Here is a 13,300-nt window from a genome sequence, read left to right on the forward strand (position 1 = left end):
AACTTTTAACAGAAAGCGGAATTGGTAAACGCCGAGAAGAGTTTCAACCGTTCCATGTTTGCGTTACTTAAATCAACTTACTGGTATATATATCTCTATACTCCGTTTAATTTAAGATTTGAATTAACGGTCAAATTGTAACACACGTTTCTCGGTATTTAAACACAAATGGACTATTAATACCTAGATGTACATTTATTACCGGTATTTATTGTTTTTATTATAGAAGTTTACACAATTTTAAATAGTTTCTTTGTTTCATTTATAAACGTGTGCAAATTTTACCGTTAAGTTTTAAATGTTAAAATAAATGGAGTATTGCTACTTCGCAACATGTGCGTGGTCGACTCCATAGCAAGGATATATTCGACGTTTGTTATAATGTAATGAAAGGTTTGAAACGCTTCGCGATCCGGAAGTACCCAATTAATATTTACCACCGAAATTGAAACGTGCTAAATAAACTTGTGATATTTTACAGTTCTCTTTATCCTTCCAGCGTAGACTTCCACTGCCCAAGTGACCGTGTTACAGGTTATAGACACACTAAATAGCTCGCGTGTTGCGTTAAAAGGTTAACTGTTCATAAAGAAGCATTAACTTTGAAGTTTTATTTAATTAGTACTTAATACTTGGGTTACATTTATGATGATTTTATAATTATTATTTATTTTACAAACGCAGGTCTTAATAACTACTCGTACTTATTTTGAACTCGTTTGTGATGGATTGGCTTTAAGATAAATGTTATTTATTCAATTACAGAATTTATGGATGAATAAAAATAATAGTATAATTATAATATTAAATATATACGTAAACCTAAACAAACACAATTTGTTCCTCTATTTTATATTAAAAGAAGATTTTTATGATAATAGCGAAGTCAATTAATTAATTAATATGGTAATATTGTGCCATTACAATTTAATTTCAATTATCTTATTATGCAATTTAAAATGTAGAGACTACTCTAGACTAGAACTACTACTACTATACTATCAGTCTCACTCTGTACCCTTAGTGTAAGTTTTCGGTTACAAAATACGTCTCGATCGCGTGCGCGTTAAAATCTCAATTTGTATGGAAACACGAACAGTGCCCTTAGTGTAAGTTTTCGGTTACAAAATACGTCTCGATCGCGTTCGCGTTAAAATCTCAATTTGTATGGAAACACAAAAATCGCAAACGTTCCGCTAGAGGCGCTGTTCGTGTTTCCATACAAATTGAGATTTTAACGCGAACGCGATCGAGACGTATTTTGTGACCGAAAACTTACATTAAGGGCTCTGTTTAGTGCCGTACGTACCAATGTGCATTTAAGCTAAGGGCTTACAATAAGGTCTAATATTTTTTTGCTTAACTACTTAATAAAACGCGTGTTTGAGGAAAGCTATCAAACAACTTCCAATCTCTTGCGAATCACGATATTAGTACTGATGATCACGCATTGCAATTGATACCAATTGTCTTTTTCTGTTAGCCACATAAATAATGGTGAAAGAATAAATAAGTCTATTTTCATCACACTTGCTCGTCAATGATGATATTCCATGCCTGTATACTAAAGGACAATGCTCTCAATTGTTCCCGCGGGAATTATGGATTTACGTATAGTTTTCCTCTCCAAGGGAGTTATGACTTTAGTTTTATAAAGTTAATAGGTAAGTACGTCATTTCAGACTAAAGAGGTTTCAAGTCAGCCAACGTTTTATTTACATCTTTAAAACTTAGCTATAAGCCAATTTTACACTGTATAAATTTGCCATGCTAAATGAAACTTCGTTATTTTTTTATTTTAAAATATCAAATTGTTTTGCAATAATTTTAGTAAAAAATATTGTTTTAGCATGTTGGAATAATCTGGCCGTAAGATCATTCGAATTCTTAATATTATCTATGGTAGACGACTCGAAAAAAGTGACAATCAGGGGTGCTACCACGAAATTCGAAAATGAAAGTTCATATTGTATTGTTCTGTATTATCGGGTAGCCATATTTTATTCCATTGTTTTCTTAGCGTCTTTCTTTTGCTGAGCTGTGAAGTGTTTGGACACAAAATGTTTTTTTCTTTTAATTTTTCCCTCGCAATGTGATGAAAAACATTGTGTGTATCACAAGCCGTAAGGGGATTACAAACTCGGGCCATTAAAAATTCAAATACAAATTCTAATAGACTCTCCTTAGTAATCCCCTTCTTACGCTCCTTAATGCACAATGTACTATTATTTATCGTACCAACAGGCGGTGAAACTTGAGAGCGCCCACGCGGGCCGTACGCGGTATCTGGTGGTAGTGTGCCACGGCGACGAGGCCGCTCTACTGGGGATTGACTGCAACGAGCACACCACCGTCGGGCTCGCGCTGAGGGTCCTCGCCGACACCTCCATCAAGCTGGACGGGGATGGGTAAGAGATATTATTTCTATATTGGTAATCTACAGCGGAATAGGTGCCAGATTTATCATGGGATATCAAATTGTATCTGCCACTTTTAGTGACTCTCCGCACTCACTTAGGCTCTTCTGGTTTAATTACGTCAGTGGCTGGTGTAAAACTGACACAAAAAGAGGGGTACGTGTTTGACTGCTATGTGTGTCGTGTGTGTCTATCAAATCATGCCAATCATTAATATGTCACCTAATGTAATGAACATGACTTATAAATGAATAAATAAATATCTGTGGCGCCATAGCTCTTAAACGGGTGAACCGATTTGAATGCGTTTTTTTATTTGAAATCAGGTTTCCTAGCGATGGTTCTTAGACATGTCTCATCAAAATCGGTTTAGCCGTTTTTGAAGTGACAGTCGGGGGTTTTCTAACTTTTCGTTGGTTAGGTTATATTTGTGTTTTCATAAATTCTGTACCTATAAAATATTATGAGTAGGTGCACGACATTACAAGTGGCTGTGGCTCACATTATTGTTATACCATTGCGTTAAAGTTACCTTTACTTAACTATTTTGTAAATTGGGATGAGATGAGAGTATTTGTTTTTACTCTTCCCCGAGTTATTTGGTAAACGATGGCTGAGGAGGCATCAAACTAAATTATAAAGAAAAAGTCGCTTGGTAAAATTAATAATGTATTTGACATTGCTATGTTGAAATAACCTACCTAACTATACTGAGCGGCACAAAATTTGGCCCAAGCTACATAAAAAATTACCTATATTGCATACATTTGAGGGCCAAATTTTTTGCCGTCAGTTTATTAAACAGTAGGTGTGAACACCCGTGAAAAGTAAGTTTTGTAACCGAAGCTGCATAATTTTGCTTTAAAACAGTTTAGGTATGTACAACCGAGCCTACTTAGTACTGAACCGTATTTGAAAAACAGTGACCGTTTTATCTTGAAGTCATTTTGCTTGCTGCATTCTTTTAAGTAAGGTTAGAACAATAACTAATTAAGGATTCATTGTCCGTAGAGGGTTCAGCGTATGTGTGTGTAATCGACAACACATATTCAAGCCGGTGTCTGTGCAAGCCATGTGGTGAGTATGAGTATACATTATGTTTATTAATCGTGTGTATATTCAATAATAACTGCGTACCTATGTCAATGTTGACCTTAATAATTAAAACAAACTGCATAGGTCCGCCACTTTTAAAATTTACGAATCAAAAGCAAAACAGATGTACCGTAGGGAAATTGCTACTGAATTGAAGTTATAACGAAACTGACTGCATCAAAACTGAAATTTACTGTTTCCAGTTTCGTTAAAATTTCCTCAGTTTAAGTTGAAAATTATACCTTTTCATTATTTTTGCCATAACGGGTTAGGTACTAAATTGACACTGGTTCATTTTTGTGCTCCTTACTGTGTGCCATCTGCGTTTAAGTCATATCGCGTCATTAAACAGTAACGACAAACAGACTTGACCCAATTATAATTCGGGGTTTACATTGTACGTACAAATATCGCAATAAATAAGAAAAAAATACATGGCATAATTTGATTGAAATTTAGCAGGAGTTGTGGGTTTTGGGCGTTTATCTAATCACACCAGAGATCCGCAGTTGCAGAACAGTTGAAGCGCTTTTATCGCTGTTTGCGTAAATAAAAAGAAATGTATATAAAACCTCGCCTGCATCTTGTCGCTACTAAATAGTCACTGTCACCGGAGGCTTATTTCATTCCAATACTAATATAATATAACGAAATACGAAAGTAACTGCCCGTCTGTCTTTCCATTGTGTCTGTGTTCTTTTGACGTTTAAACCGCTGAACTGAGGCCGTATTGCCTAATGTTTCTGACGCTCGCGATCGCAATCAAATGACAGATTTCGCATACAAAAACTGTCATTTGATTGCGATCACGAGCGTCAAAAACGTTAGACAATACGGCCTCTGATTGAGATGAAATTAGGCCTGGAGTTAGTTTGGAACCCTGAAAGTAGTAGGATTGTTACTGTCCCGGAAAACTCTGTAGTTCCTGCGGAATAGCGATAAACGAATTTATTCACAGACGAAGTCGCGGGCGACAGCTAGTAAAATATAAAGGGCTGTAGTCGTGATTCACGCTGAAACTGCTGTAGACTGTAAACTGATATTTGGGGTGTAAATTAATAAAAATGAAACATTTTTTAATAATGAATGACTTAAAATGATCGGGCAGAGCGGACAAGGGTCATAACAGTATTCTTGTTATTATTTTGTTTCCATTCCGCGCTGCTTGGTTTCTAATTTGATTAGTATCCAATTGCTAGACATAGGTAGAGTCAGCAACAAAGATATGAATACAGCCAAAGTGGCAAAAATATGTATACAGGACTTTATTGCCTGAACATTAAGGTCGTGTGTACATATTTTTGGCACTTTGGCTGTATTCATAATCTTTGTTGCTGACTGTACATATAAACTTTTTAATAAATTTTATACATTGTGCGTCGTCTACAACTGCTATTCATGCGACGATTTGGTCAGGTCTGCGCTGCAAACGCTCCATCGGGCGAGTGGGCGCGCGCGCGCCCTCAACCACTTCGCGGGCGGCGCGTCCCACGCGTGGTGCGCGTACTATGAGGAGCGCGTGGACTCGGACCGCTCCTGCCTCAACGAGTGGCATGCCATGGACAGCATCGAGTCCCGTCGCCCGCCCTCGCCCGACTCGCTCAGGCTCAAGTAAGTCATACATAGCATCGACATTATAACAGAGGCCGTATTTTCGCTCGACGCGATCGCATTCACTATCTCGTATTGTGCTAATTGTAATATGGCTGACTGGGCAGTCTCTTGCTGTCCAGAAATACGGATGATTCGATGAATACATCTGTATCTGTATCAATGCGAATCTCTTACTTTTGCTTATGCTAACGAAATCAAAGTCGCAGCTTTTGAAGTCCGCTGGACATCTGTTGCAATGAATCGTCAGCAGCAGAAGTGGACGAGCTGGTGTTGAGCTTAAATCTCCACTCTTACGGTTACTGCCAAGGCCAAGGCATGAAGAAAATGTGTAGGTAGAGCACAACTTCCCATCTACTTCTACTGTTGACTGAAGAAATTTTTAAGAAATTAAACGTAGTAAGAAATACGTGGTTATATAAATATTGCAAGGGCGATGTTGATTTGAAATCTGGCTTCTTCATCTCAGCCTATATGCGTCCCACTGCTGGGCACAGGCCTCCTCTCAGAACAAGAGGGCTTGGGCCATAGTTCCCACGCGGGCCCAGTGCGGATTGGAAACTTCACACGCACCATTGAATCGCTTCGCAGGTTTGTGCAGGTTTCCTCACGATGCTTTCCTTCACCCCAAAGCTCGTGGTAAATTTCAAATGTAATTCCGCACATGAATTTAGAAAAACTCAGAGGTGCGAGCCGGGGTTTGAACCCACGACCTTCTGCTTGAGAGGCGACAGGTCAAACCACTAGGGCCACCACGGCTTCTTCGGAAGTAAGTTATTGTAAAATAATGGAATCGAACAATGTTCATGAGTACCCTTACATTCAATACATTGTTAAAAACATATTTTAACAATTATTCGAAGAACTGACTTATCCTGTGTAGAGCTATTGCGTGTTTTGCAGTAAGCCGTTCATATGTAATACATCATCCATCATGCATCATGCAAACGCCTAGACCTCATTTCTTGGCCTCGAAATCGATTAAACACGTCGGCCAAAGTGTTAATTTAAAGCGTTACTGGCGTGAAAAGCACAGGTTGAGATTAATTACGAATTACGTTTAATTAACATAATCATTTTGAATTCCAGTTCATACAGATTAGACAACTTATTCGTTTGTTTTATCTTGTTAACAGTCCGTGTTAGGATTCTGACGAACTTAGTTGGCCACATGCAATTCTAGCTAAACCGATACTGTGTTAACATAACAATACAACATATTGTGATGTTGTTTACTATAGGTAAATTTGTACTTTACAGGCCACGCGAAAGAGATGAAACGGAGCGCGTGATTCGGTGCACGCTCAAGGAAATCATGATGAGTGTGGATTTAGACGAGGTGACGAGCAAAGCGATACGTGGCCGACTCGAGGACGAGTTAGATATGGACCTAGCTGAGTACAAGTCCTTCATTGACCAAGAGATGTTGACGATATTGGGACAAATGGACGCGCCTACGGAAATATTCGAACACGTCTATCTGGGTTCCGAGTGGAATGCCAGCAACTTAGAAGAATTGCAACGAAATGGGTATGGGATTGTTTTTTTATTTAAGTAAGGCGGGTTTTAGTGTCACGCGTACCGTCAGTACGGATCGCTCCGCACAGGCTGATCTATTTGAGCTTCCTGGAAGCGTTTTAGAGTAATACGGAGGGGTCCGTACGGACGACCGTCCGCGCGGATAGGAAACTCATATAGATCAGCCTGTGCGGAGCGATCCGTACTTCAAAATCGATCCGTACTTTTAAAGGTATTCGCTGATTAGTGTTCTATTTAGCTACTTTTTTTTTTTCAGAGTCCGACACATACTGAACGTGACACGAGAAATAGACAATTTCTTCCCCGGTGTGTTCGATTATCTAAATATAAGAGTATATGACGACGAAAAGACTGACCTACTGAAACACTGGGACAACACATTCAAATATATAAACAAAGCCAGGAACGAAGGTTCGAAAGTATTAGTCCATTGTAAAATGGGAATTAGCAGATCGGCATCCGTCGTGATAGCCTACGCCATGAAAGCATATAATTGGAATTTCGACAAAGCTCTCAAGCACGTAAAAGCAAAAAGAAATTGTATAAAACCGAATACTAATTTCTTAAACCAATTAGAAACTTATCAAGGAATACTCGATGCCATGAAGAATAAAGAGAAGCTGCAAAGATCCAAGTCGGAGACAAATCTAAAATCGCCCAAGATTTCCAAGAGCGAGAATAAGGTAACTTTAAACTAACTGTTGCTTGTAAAGATAAATAAATATCACGGGACAATTCACACCAATTGACCTAGTCCCAAAGTAAGCTTAGCAAAGCTTGTGTTATGGGTACTAAGCAACGAATAAGTATAATTATATAGATAGATACATACTTAAATGCATATTAAACACCCAAGACCCGAGATCAAACATTCTTATTTTTCATACAAATATCTGCCCCGACACGGGAATCGAACCCGGGACCTTCGTAGTCAGGTTCTCTAACCACTAGGCCATCTGGTTGTCTAAACATAACTTATTTTTATATCATCGTAGTCGTTTTTGTAGTGCAGGATCATATTTACATTATAGAACACGATTCTGCAGGCTAAAATTTATATTGAGAGGATTGAACATATAGAAGTACGTCGCATGAGCTCGGGATGGAATATCACAATCACAGTTTTCTTTGACCGACAGCGTCCCCGAGGGATTTAACACTGCAGTTGCGAATAAAAAATAAGTTTTTAGTAAGAATTTCATTTTTAATGCAAGCTTTTTTTGCTGACTACTTTTTCACAATTTTACTTGCATTGTCACCCAAACTACATTTTGCATACCAAATTTCACGTCAATGCCATTAACCATTGAAGAGTTCCGTCCTGCGGAGACGATCCTTGCCGGACTACCAGCCAGGATGTCACTACCAGATTCTTGTATTGTTATGCAATTTACGTAAGTTTACCAAATTTCCAAGTCAATCCGACTACAGGAAGTTGGGCGAATTTAACTTGATTTGACTACAGACAGACAGACAATGGGACAGGTTAAATTAAATAAAAGCTTGTGTAGTGCTAGCGGTACACCCTGAAATTCAATAAAAAGCTGCAAATGGTGTTAAAAGCATGAAAATCGGAACGATTGATCTTTAGGCCATAAGAACCAATTCGACCCATAGCACAGGAAAAAAAGAGAGGAGTTATGTATGACGTCATCTTTTAACCTAAACTAACCAACAAAAAGTTGGAAAACCCCCGACTTTGTCACTTTAAAGTTCAATATCTCAAAAACGGCTGAACCTATATTGATAAAACATGTCAAAGAACCATCGCTAGAAAACCCCCTTTCAATTAAAAAAACCGCTTTCAAATCGGTCCACCCGTAGTGGAGAAACAAGCGCAACTTAGAAGTTGTCTACATCAACAACAGTCTTAGCAGACGTTCTAGGTTTGAAATGTTATCGTTTGTGGCAGGTATCGGACCCGACGCCGCTGGTGCTGGCGCTGACGGGGTCGTGCGCGCGGCGGCCGCGCTCGTGGTCGCCGGACACGCGGCTCGCGGCCGAGCTGCTGCCGCCCACCTCGCTCTCGCTCGAGAGCCTCGCCTTCGAGACGCGGCACATGCTCATGCCCTACGGCGACGGCACCTACAGCGTCTCCCCAAACCAGATCATACGCCTCAAGGAGGAAGGCGCGCCCTCCGTGAAACACATAGTCAACGAAATAGAGAACGCCGCGTCCGGCGACCGCCGCGACTCCAACAAACGCTACCAGAGATTAAACTTCGGCACCAGCGACACCTCCAGCAACAGATCCTCCGACGCCTCCGTCGGCTCCATTCTGCCCGCCGAACCCGTCAAACCCCCCCAAGTCTCTCCGCTCCGCAATCTGAGTCACAAATACCCCCACACTAACTGTGATCCCGACAAAATACATACGTGGGACCCCGGGGAACCCTGGCGGGGCGATGAGGCCAAACAAGATAATTTAGTGAAAAGTGATAGTGGTATCATAGACTTAAAGACAAAAGTGAGTGACGTTTTATCTAATCTAGTTGATCGCAATTCGGACGGTGACGAGAGGCGAGGGGCCGATGAGGAGGGGGCCCTGCCGAGCCGGCAGAGCTCGTGGAGCTCGTTCGACAGCGCCGTCGTGCCCGACCTGTCGCGCCACTCGTCGTGGGGCTCGCACGAGCCGCGGCGCGCCGAGCCGCCGCCGCAGCCGCCGCCGCCGCCCAAGCCCGCCTGCGACCTCGGCATCATCAGCGAGCACTCGCCCGGCGCCGCCGCGCCCGACCGCCCGCCGCCGCGCCTCTCCGATAACGAACGCAAGTTCAACGAAACCTGTGCCATACTGACGGAGCTCGCGACCGCGGCGGCGCGCATGGAGCGCGCGCGCGACCGCGGCGCCTCCACGTGGAGCGGCCGCCTGTCCGCGTCCGCGCCCGCCGACACGTGGCTGCGCGCAGGCCTGCGGCGCCGCCGCCCCGTCGCCGCGTCCGTCGGCGACCTGCCGCGCGCCGCCGCGCCGCCGCCGCCCGCACCCGCCCCCGCGTCCGCCGCCCAGGGCCTCGTCAGCAACCTCAAGAAGGAGTTCGAGGCCCGCTCCGAAACGGACTCGCTGCGCCGCTCCAAGTCTCGCAGCCGCGCTTCCACGGTCGACGGCCGGGAGCGGGTGCCGACCTCCCCGCCCGCCGGCGAGGACATATCGGTAAAAGTGCTGGTCGATCGGTATGACCAGCCGAGCCGGTTGCGGTGCGAGTCGGTGTCGGAGCCGAGCCGGAGCAAGCCGGCCGATTCGGTGCCCAAGAAATGCAAATTGACGGCGGAGGCGGAGGCGCGTGGCGGACGCGGAGCGGCGGCGCTGCGCAACTCGTTCTGCGGCGCGGTGCGCGGCGTCGCGGGCGCGGGGGCGGAGCGCCCCCCCATCGCGCCCACAGTCGTGTCGATCGCGCCGCTGGACTACTCCAATGTGGTGGTATCAACTGTGATGTCGAAAGCTCAAAACAAAAAACAATTGCAACACGGGAAGACCCACCCGTTGACGAGGCTCAACTTGAATCGGTCGAATAATAGATGTTCAAATCCTGTATATAATACTATGTAGAAGTATTTATGTTTTTTATTTATTATGAATTCTTGCCAAACTCGATATTTTATCTTTGTAGAGTTTTATATACTGTTTACAAAATGAAATCACAGTGTATTTGTCTATCACGTAAAATTGTATTAAGCGGCTGTTTGTGCGTAGAGAAAATGTTAAAAGAGAATAAATTCAATACATCTGATGTACAACTTTTAAGTGAAGTTTCTATAAATGAAGCCTTTTCCTTAAAAAACTAAACTCGAGTGTTTTCTCAACATGTATTTTATTTAAGAAAACAAATAATGATGTACCAAATGATTTTCAGTAAATTTTTCTATCCAAAGTCCACCGTCTGTAGTCTTTTTCCAGTGACAAAAGCGACGCGTGGTGTGTTTTCTATTTCACTTACTTTTTTATACGTGTCCGGGACTTTTGTCATTTTCCGTCTTATCGTTCCGAAGTCGAAAGCGTATATTCCGCCTGGATTATTACGAATAGAACATTCCGTCTGTTGAAAAAGTAAGTACTTACTTTAAAAAAAAATGCATATTAAACAACACGCAACTTTCCGCCAAGCGCAAGTCGCCCAGTTTTTGTCATTACGTAAAAATTACTTACTACTTTTAAATTGGTATCCACTACACGTAGCATATTGGCTTCAGAGCCACCACAAACTAACAGGCTAGTTTGTGGTACCATTTTCCCACAATAAAGCTTTGATGCATGGCTATCAGGAACGATACTTTCTATTAATTTGCACGAACCGTAGTCCCACAACTGGATGCAGTCTTTTTCTTGCCATGAGCAGGTAAGAATCTGAAAAAAAATATTGAATAATTTTTCACCAAATGCTTGGGGAGACCCGTGTTTTCAGCAGGGTACGCCCTACAGTTGAAAAAGAGGCAAATTTGTCTTACTTGTTTGCCGGGCTTGTCAAAGTCCAATCCTTCTCCACACATGTGAACTCCGAAGAATTGTTTCGTCGCGTATGGTTGCCGATCATCCCAGCACATAACTGTGTTGTCCCAGCCACCCGATATTAACTCGTGATGCGATTTTGGATTGAAAGCGCACGCAAATATCCTGGACGTGTGGCCATCCATGACGCCTCTTCTCCCACTGTTGTGACAGAGACAAAATTAGGTAACCCGATAGAGCTGGTGAGTACTTTAACAGTACTAGCAGGTGCTTTGACAAAAAACTTGCGAATCCGACTCGCGTATTATTCGATCGAGCACTAGCGCGGCGCATACTGTTTATAGTTATTAGTTTGAAAGAAAGATCCAACACATAAGCGTACCTTGAATAGAAAGCCCTTTCTTGCGTTTGTGCTTCCTCATCATACATGTTAAGCTTAGCATCGTCTCCATATGTTACAAATTTGGTGTATCGTGGATGATAATTCAGCCCCAATGTTTGCCGCTTCTCCCTTATAGTGTACAGGCATTGGTCGTATTTGTATTTCCAGCACTTGATACAACCATTTACATCTTGAAAGAGAATTTTTAAATCCAAACATCGTTTAGGTATGGCTGCTGCACACGGTGCATCTAGGCGGCTACTGGCCGCCATTAGTGCCTAATACTATGACTTCATTGTTTTTTAAACTTAAATTTACTTGAAGCGCCTACAGGTAGGTACGAAGAATCAATCTGCGTGAAAACCAACGGCAGTAAGTGTTAAAAGGATCAATGTAGTATGCGTTTGGTTGTTTAGAAAAATATACTAGACCAAGCAGTCGTTTTCTCACCACAATAAAAGATATGAGAAACATCAACGTTTGATTAGGATAAGGGCATGATACGGAACACTCTACTTACATGAGGACAGTAGCTGATTTGTGATGGGATGAGCTTTGCTCACCGGGCGATGCTTGATAGCCGTCACTGGACCGGGATAAGACCGACACTCGTCGTCCACTAATGTATGGGTACAATTCCCAGTGCTGCAGTCGAACAGCCTTATTGTCCCGTCGGAAAAGCCGGCTGCTATTTCACTTACGTCCTCTGTGTACTTGCAGCACATTATTTCTTTATTTGTATCTCTTAAATAACATGAATGAATCGTGAGTGAATAAAGTTAACTTTGGTCTAGCCGCCGTAGCAGCAGTTCTGTTTTTATTTGTCAAAATCGTGTTCTACTACTTAAGCGCTAGACTAGGCTTGCTGAACGGAGTACCTGGCGATTTGTAACTTACATGATGGATAATACATTCACATCCCCTTGATATATTTGATTTTGTTCGCTAGGAAATGAGCGGTGTTCGATATGTGGCGTGCTCGTGTGCACAGTGATTATTTCTTTCTGCGGCGTGACAGCTTTAAAGTAGGTGTTTGTTACCGCGAAACTTTTGCGTGCTGTTTTGATACTGTTTTGGGCCATGGGCCCGGCCACTGCTTTTCTTTGAGGATCCATAGGTTTAATTTAGATACTATTACATGGCTTAATTTATTATAATTGTGTGGTTTTCCCAGCTATGTAAAAAAATACTAAACATTTATCTATAGGTACTAATACTCTTTGACTAAACATAACAATGTCATTAATTGGCAGAGTTAAACCTTCTTGACCAGCCAGTTACATTTTTAGCACCATAACACCTTGTAGATTGATCTCTTTCAAAATTCGTGTTAGAGAAGGAGTAACATTACAAGTACTTACCTTCTCTCCCTAGAACTTGGTACTATTATGTTATGTACTATGAAAACTTTTATTGTCAGCAAGTTTATTTGTATGTAGAGGATAATGCCTGGAACTACTATAGCTAAAAGTAGAGAAATACTAAACATAGTCAAAATACCACAAACGGGACTTATCACGCTAACACACACGAGTAATATTTACCTCGACGTTTCGATCACATTACAGGTCTCCAGTAGACCACGCCCACTGTAATGTGGTCGAATCGTCGAGGAAAATACTACTTGTGTGTGTTAGCGTGATAAGTCCCGTTTGTGGTATTTTGACTGTGAGTGAAAATCACGAAAGTTTAAAATGTTAAATAATAAACAGTCATATTTTTTTATTAACTGATTTATTGGACCCAAAATAGACACCAACACCTTATCAAAAAAAGTCAAAGATTTAACTGATAAACATCATCTAATACGTATAA

At 41.9% G+C, this 13,300-nt stretch overlaps 2 protein-coding genes across 6 annotated transcripts in view; one reads left to right on the top strand and one right to left on the bottom strand.

The window, feature by feature from the left end:
- Positions 1-10,401, top strand: part of ssh (Protein phosphatase Slingshot) — a 33,619-nt gene extending 23,218 nt beyond the window's left edge. For all 5 annotated transcript variants that reach the window (XM_074087852.1, XM_074087853.1, XM_074087854.1 and 2 more), the window contains 6 exons: positions 2,245-2,408; positions 3,429-3,494; positions 4,929-5,123; positions 6,384-6,653; positions 6,919-7,345; positions 8,575-10,401. In XM_074087852.1, the coding sequence (XP_073943953.1) occupies positions 2,245-2,408; positions 3,429-3,494; positions 4,929-5,123; positions 6,384-6,653; positions 6,919-7,345; positions 8,575-10,206 (2,754 nt within the window). In that variant the 3' untranslated portion in view covers positions 10,207-10,401. The remainder of the gene's footprint in view (positions 1-2,244; positions 2,409-3,428; positions 3,495-4,928; positions 5,124-6,383; positions 6,654-6,918; positions 7,346-8,574) is intronic.
- Positions 10,402-10,501: 100 nt separating this feature from the next.
- LOC141428105 (uncharacterized) lies at positions 10,502-13,208 on the bottom strand. The gene is made up of 6 exons (XM_074087861.1): positions 12,383-13,208; positions 12,006-12,229; positions 11,486-11,675; positions 11,103-11,304; positions 10,804-11,001; positions 10,502-10,693 (listed from the first exon to the last, which is right to left on the bottom strand). Exons 1-6 carry the CDS (start codon positions 12,598-12,600, stop codon positions 10,520-10,522), a joined length of 1,206 nt encoding a protein of 401 aa, XP_073943962.1. The 5' UTR covers positions 12,601-13,208; the 3' UTR covers positions 10,502-10,519.
- Positions 13,209-13,300: the final 92 nt, after the last annotated feature.

The sequence above is a fragment of the Choristoneura fumiferana genome, chromosome 5, assembly GCF_025370935.1.
Source record: "Choristoneura fumiferana chromosome 5, NRCan_CFum_1, whole genome shotgun sequence".
Taxonomy (NCBI): Eukaryota; Metazoa; Arthropoda; class Insecta; order Lepidoptera; family Tortricidae; genus Choristoneura; species Choristoneura fumiferana.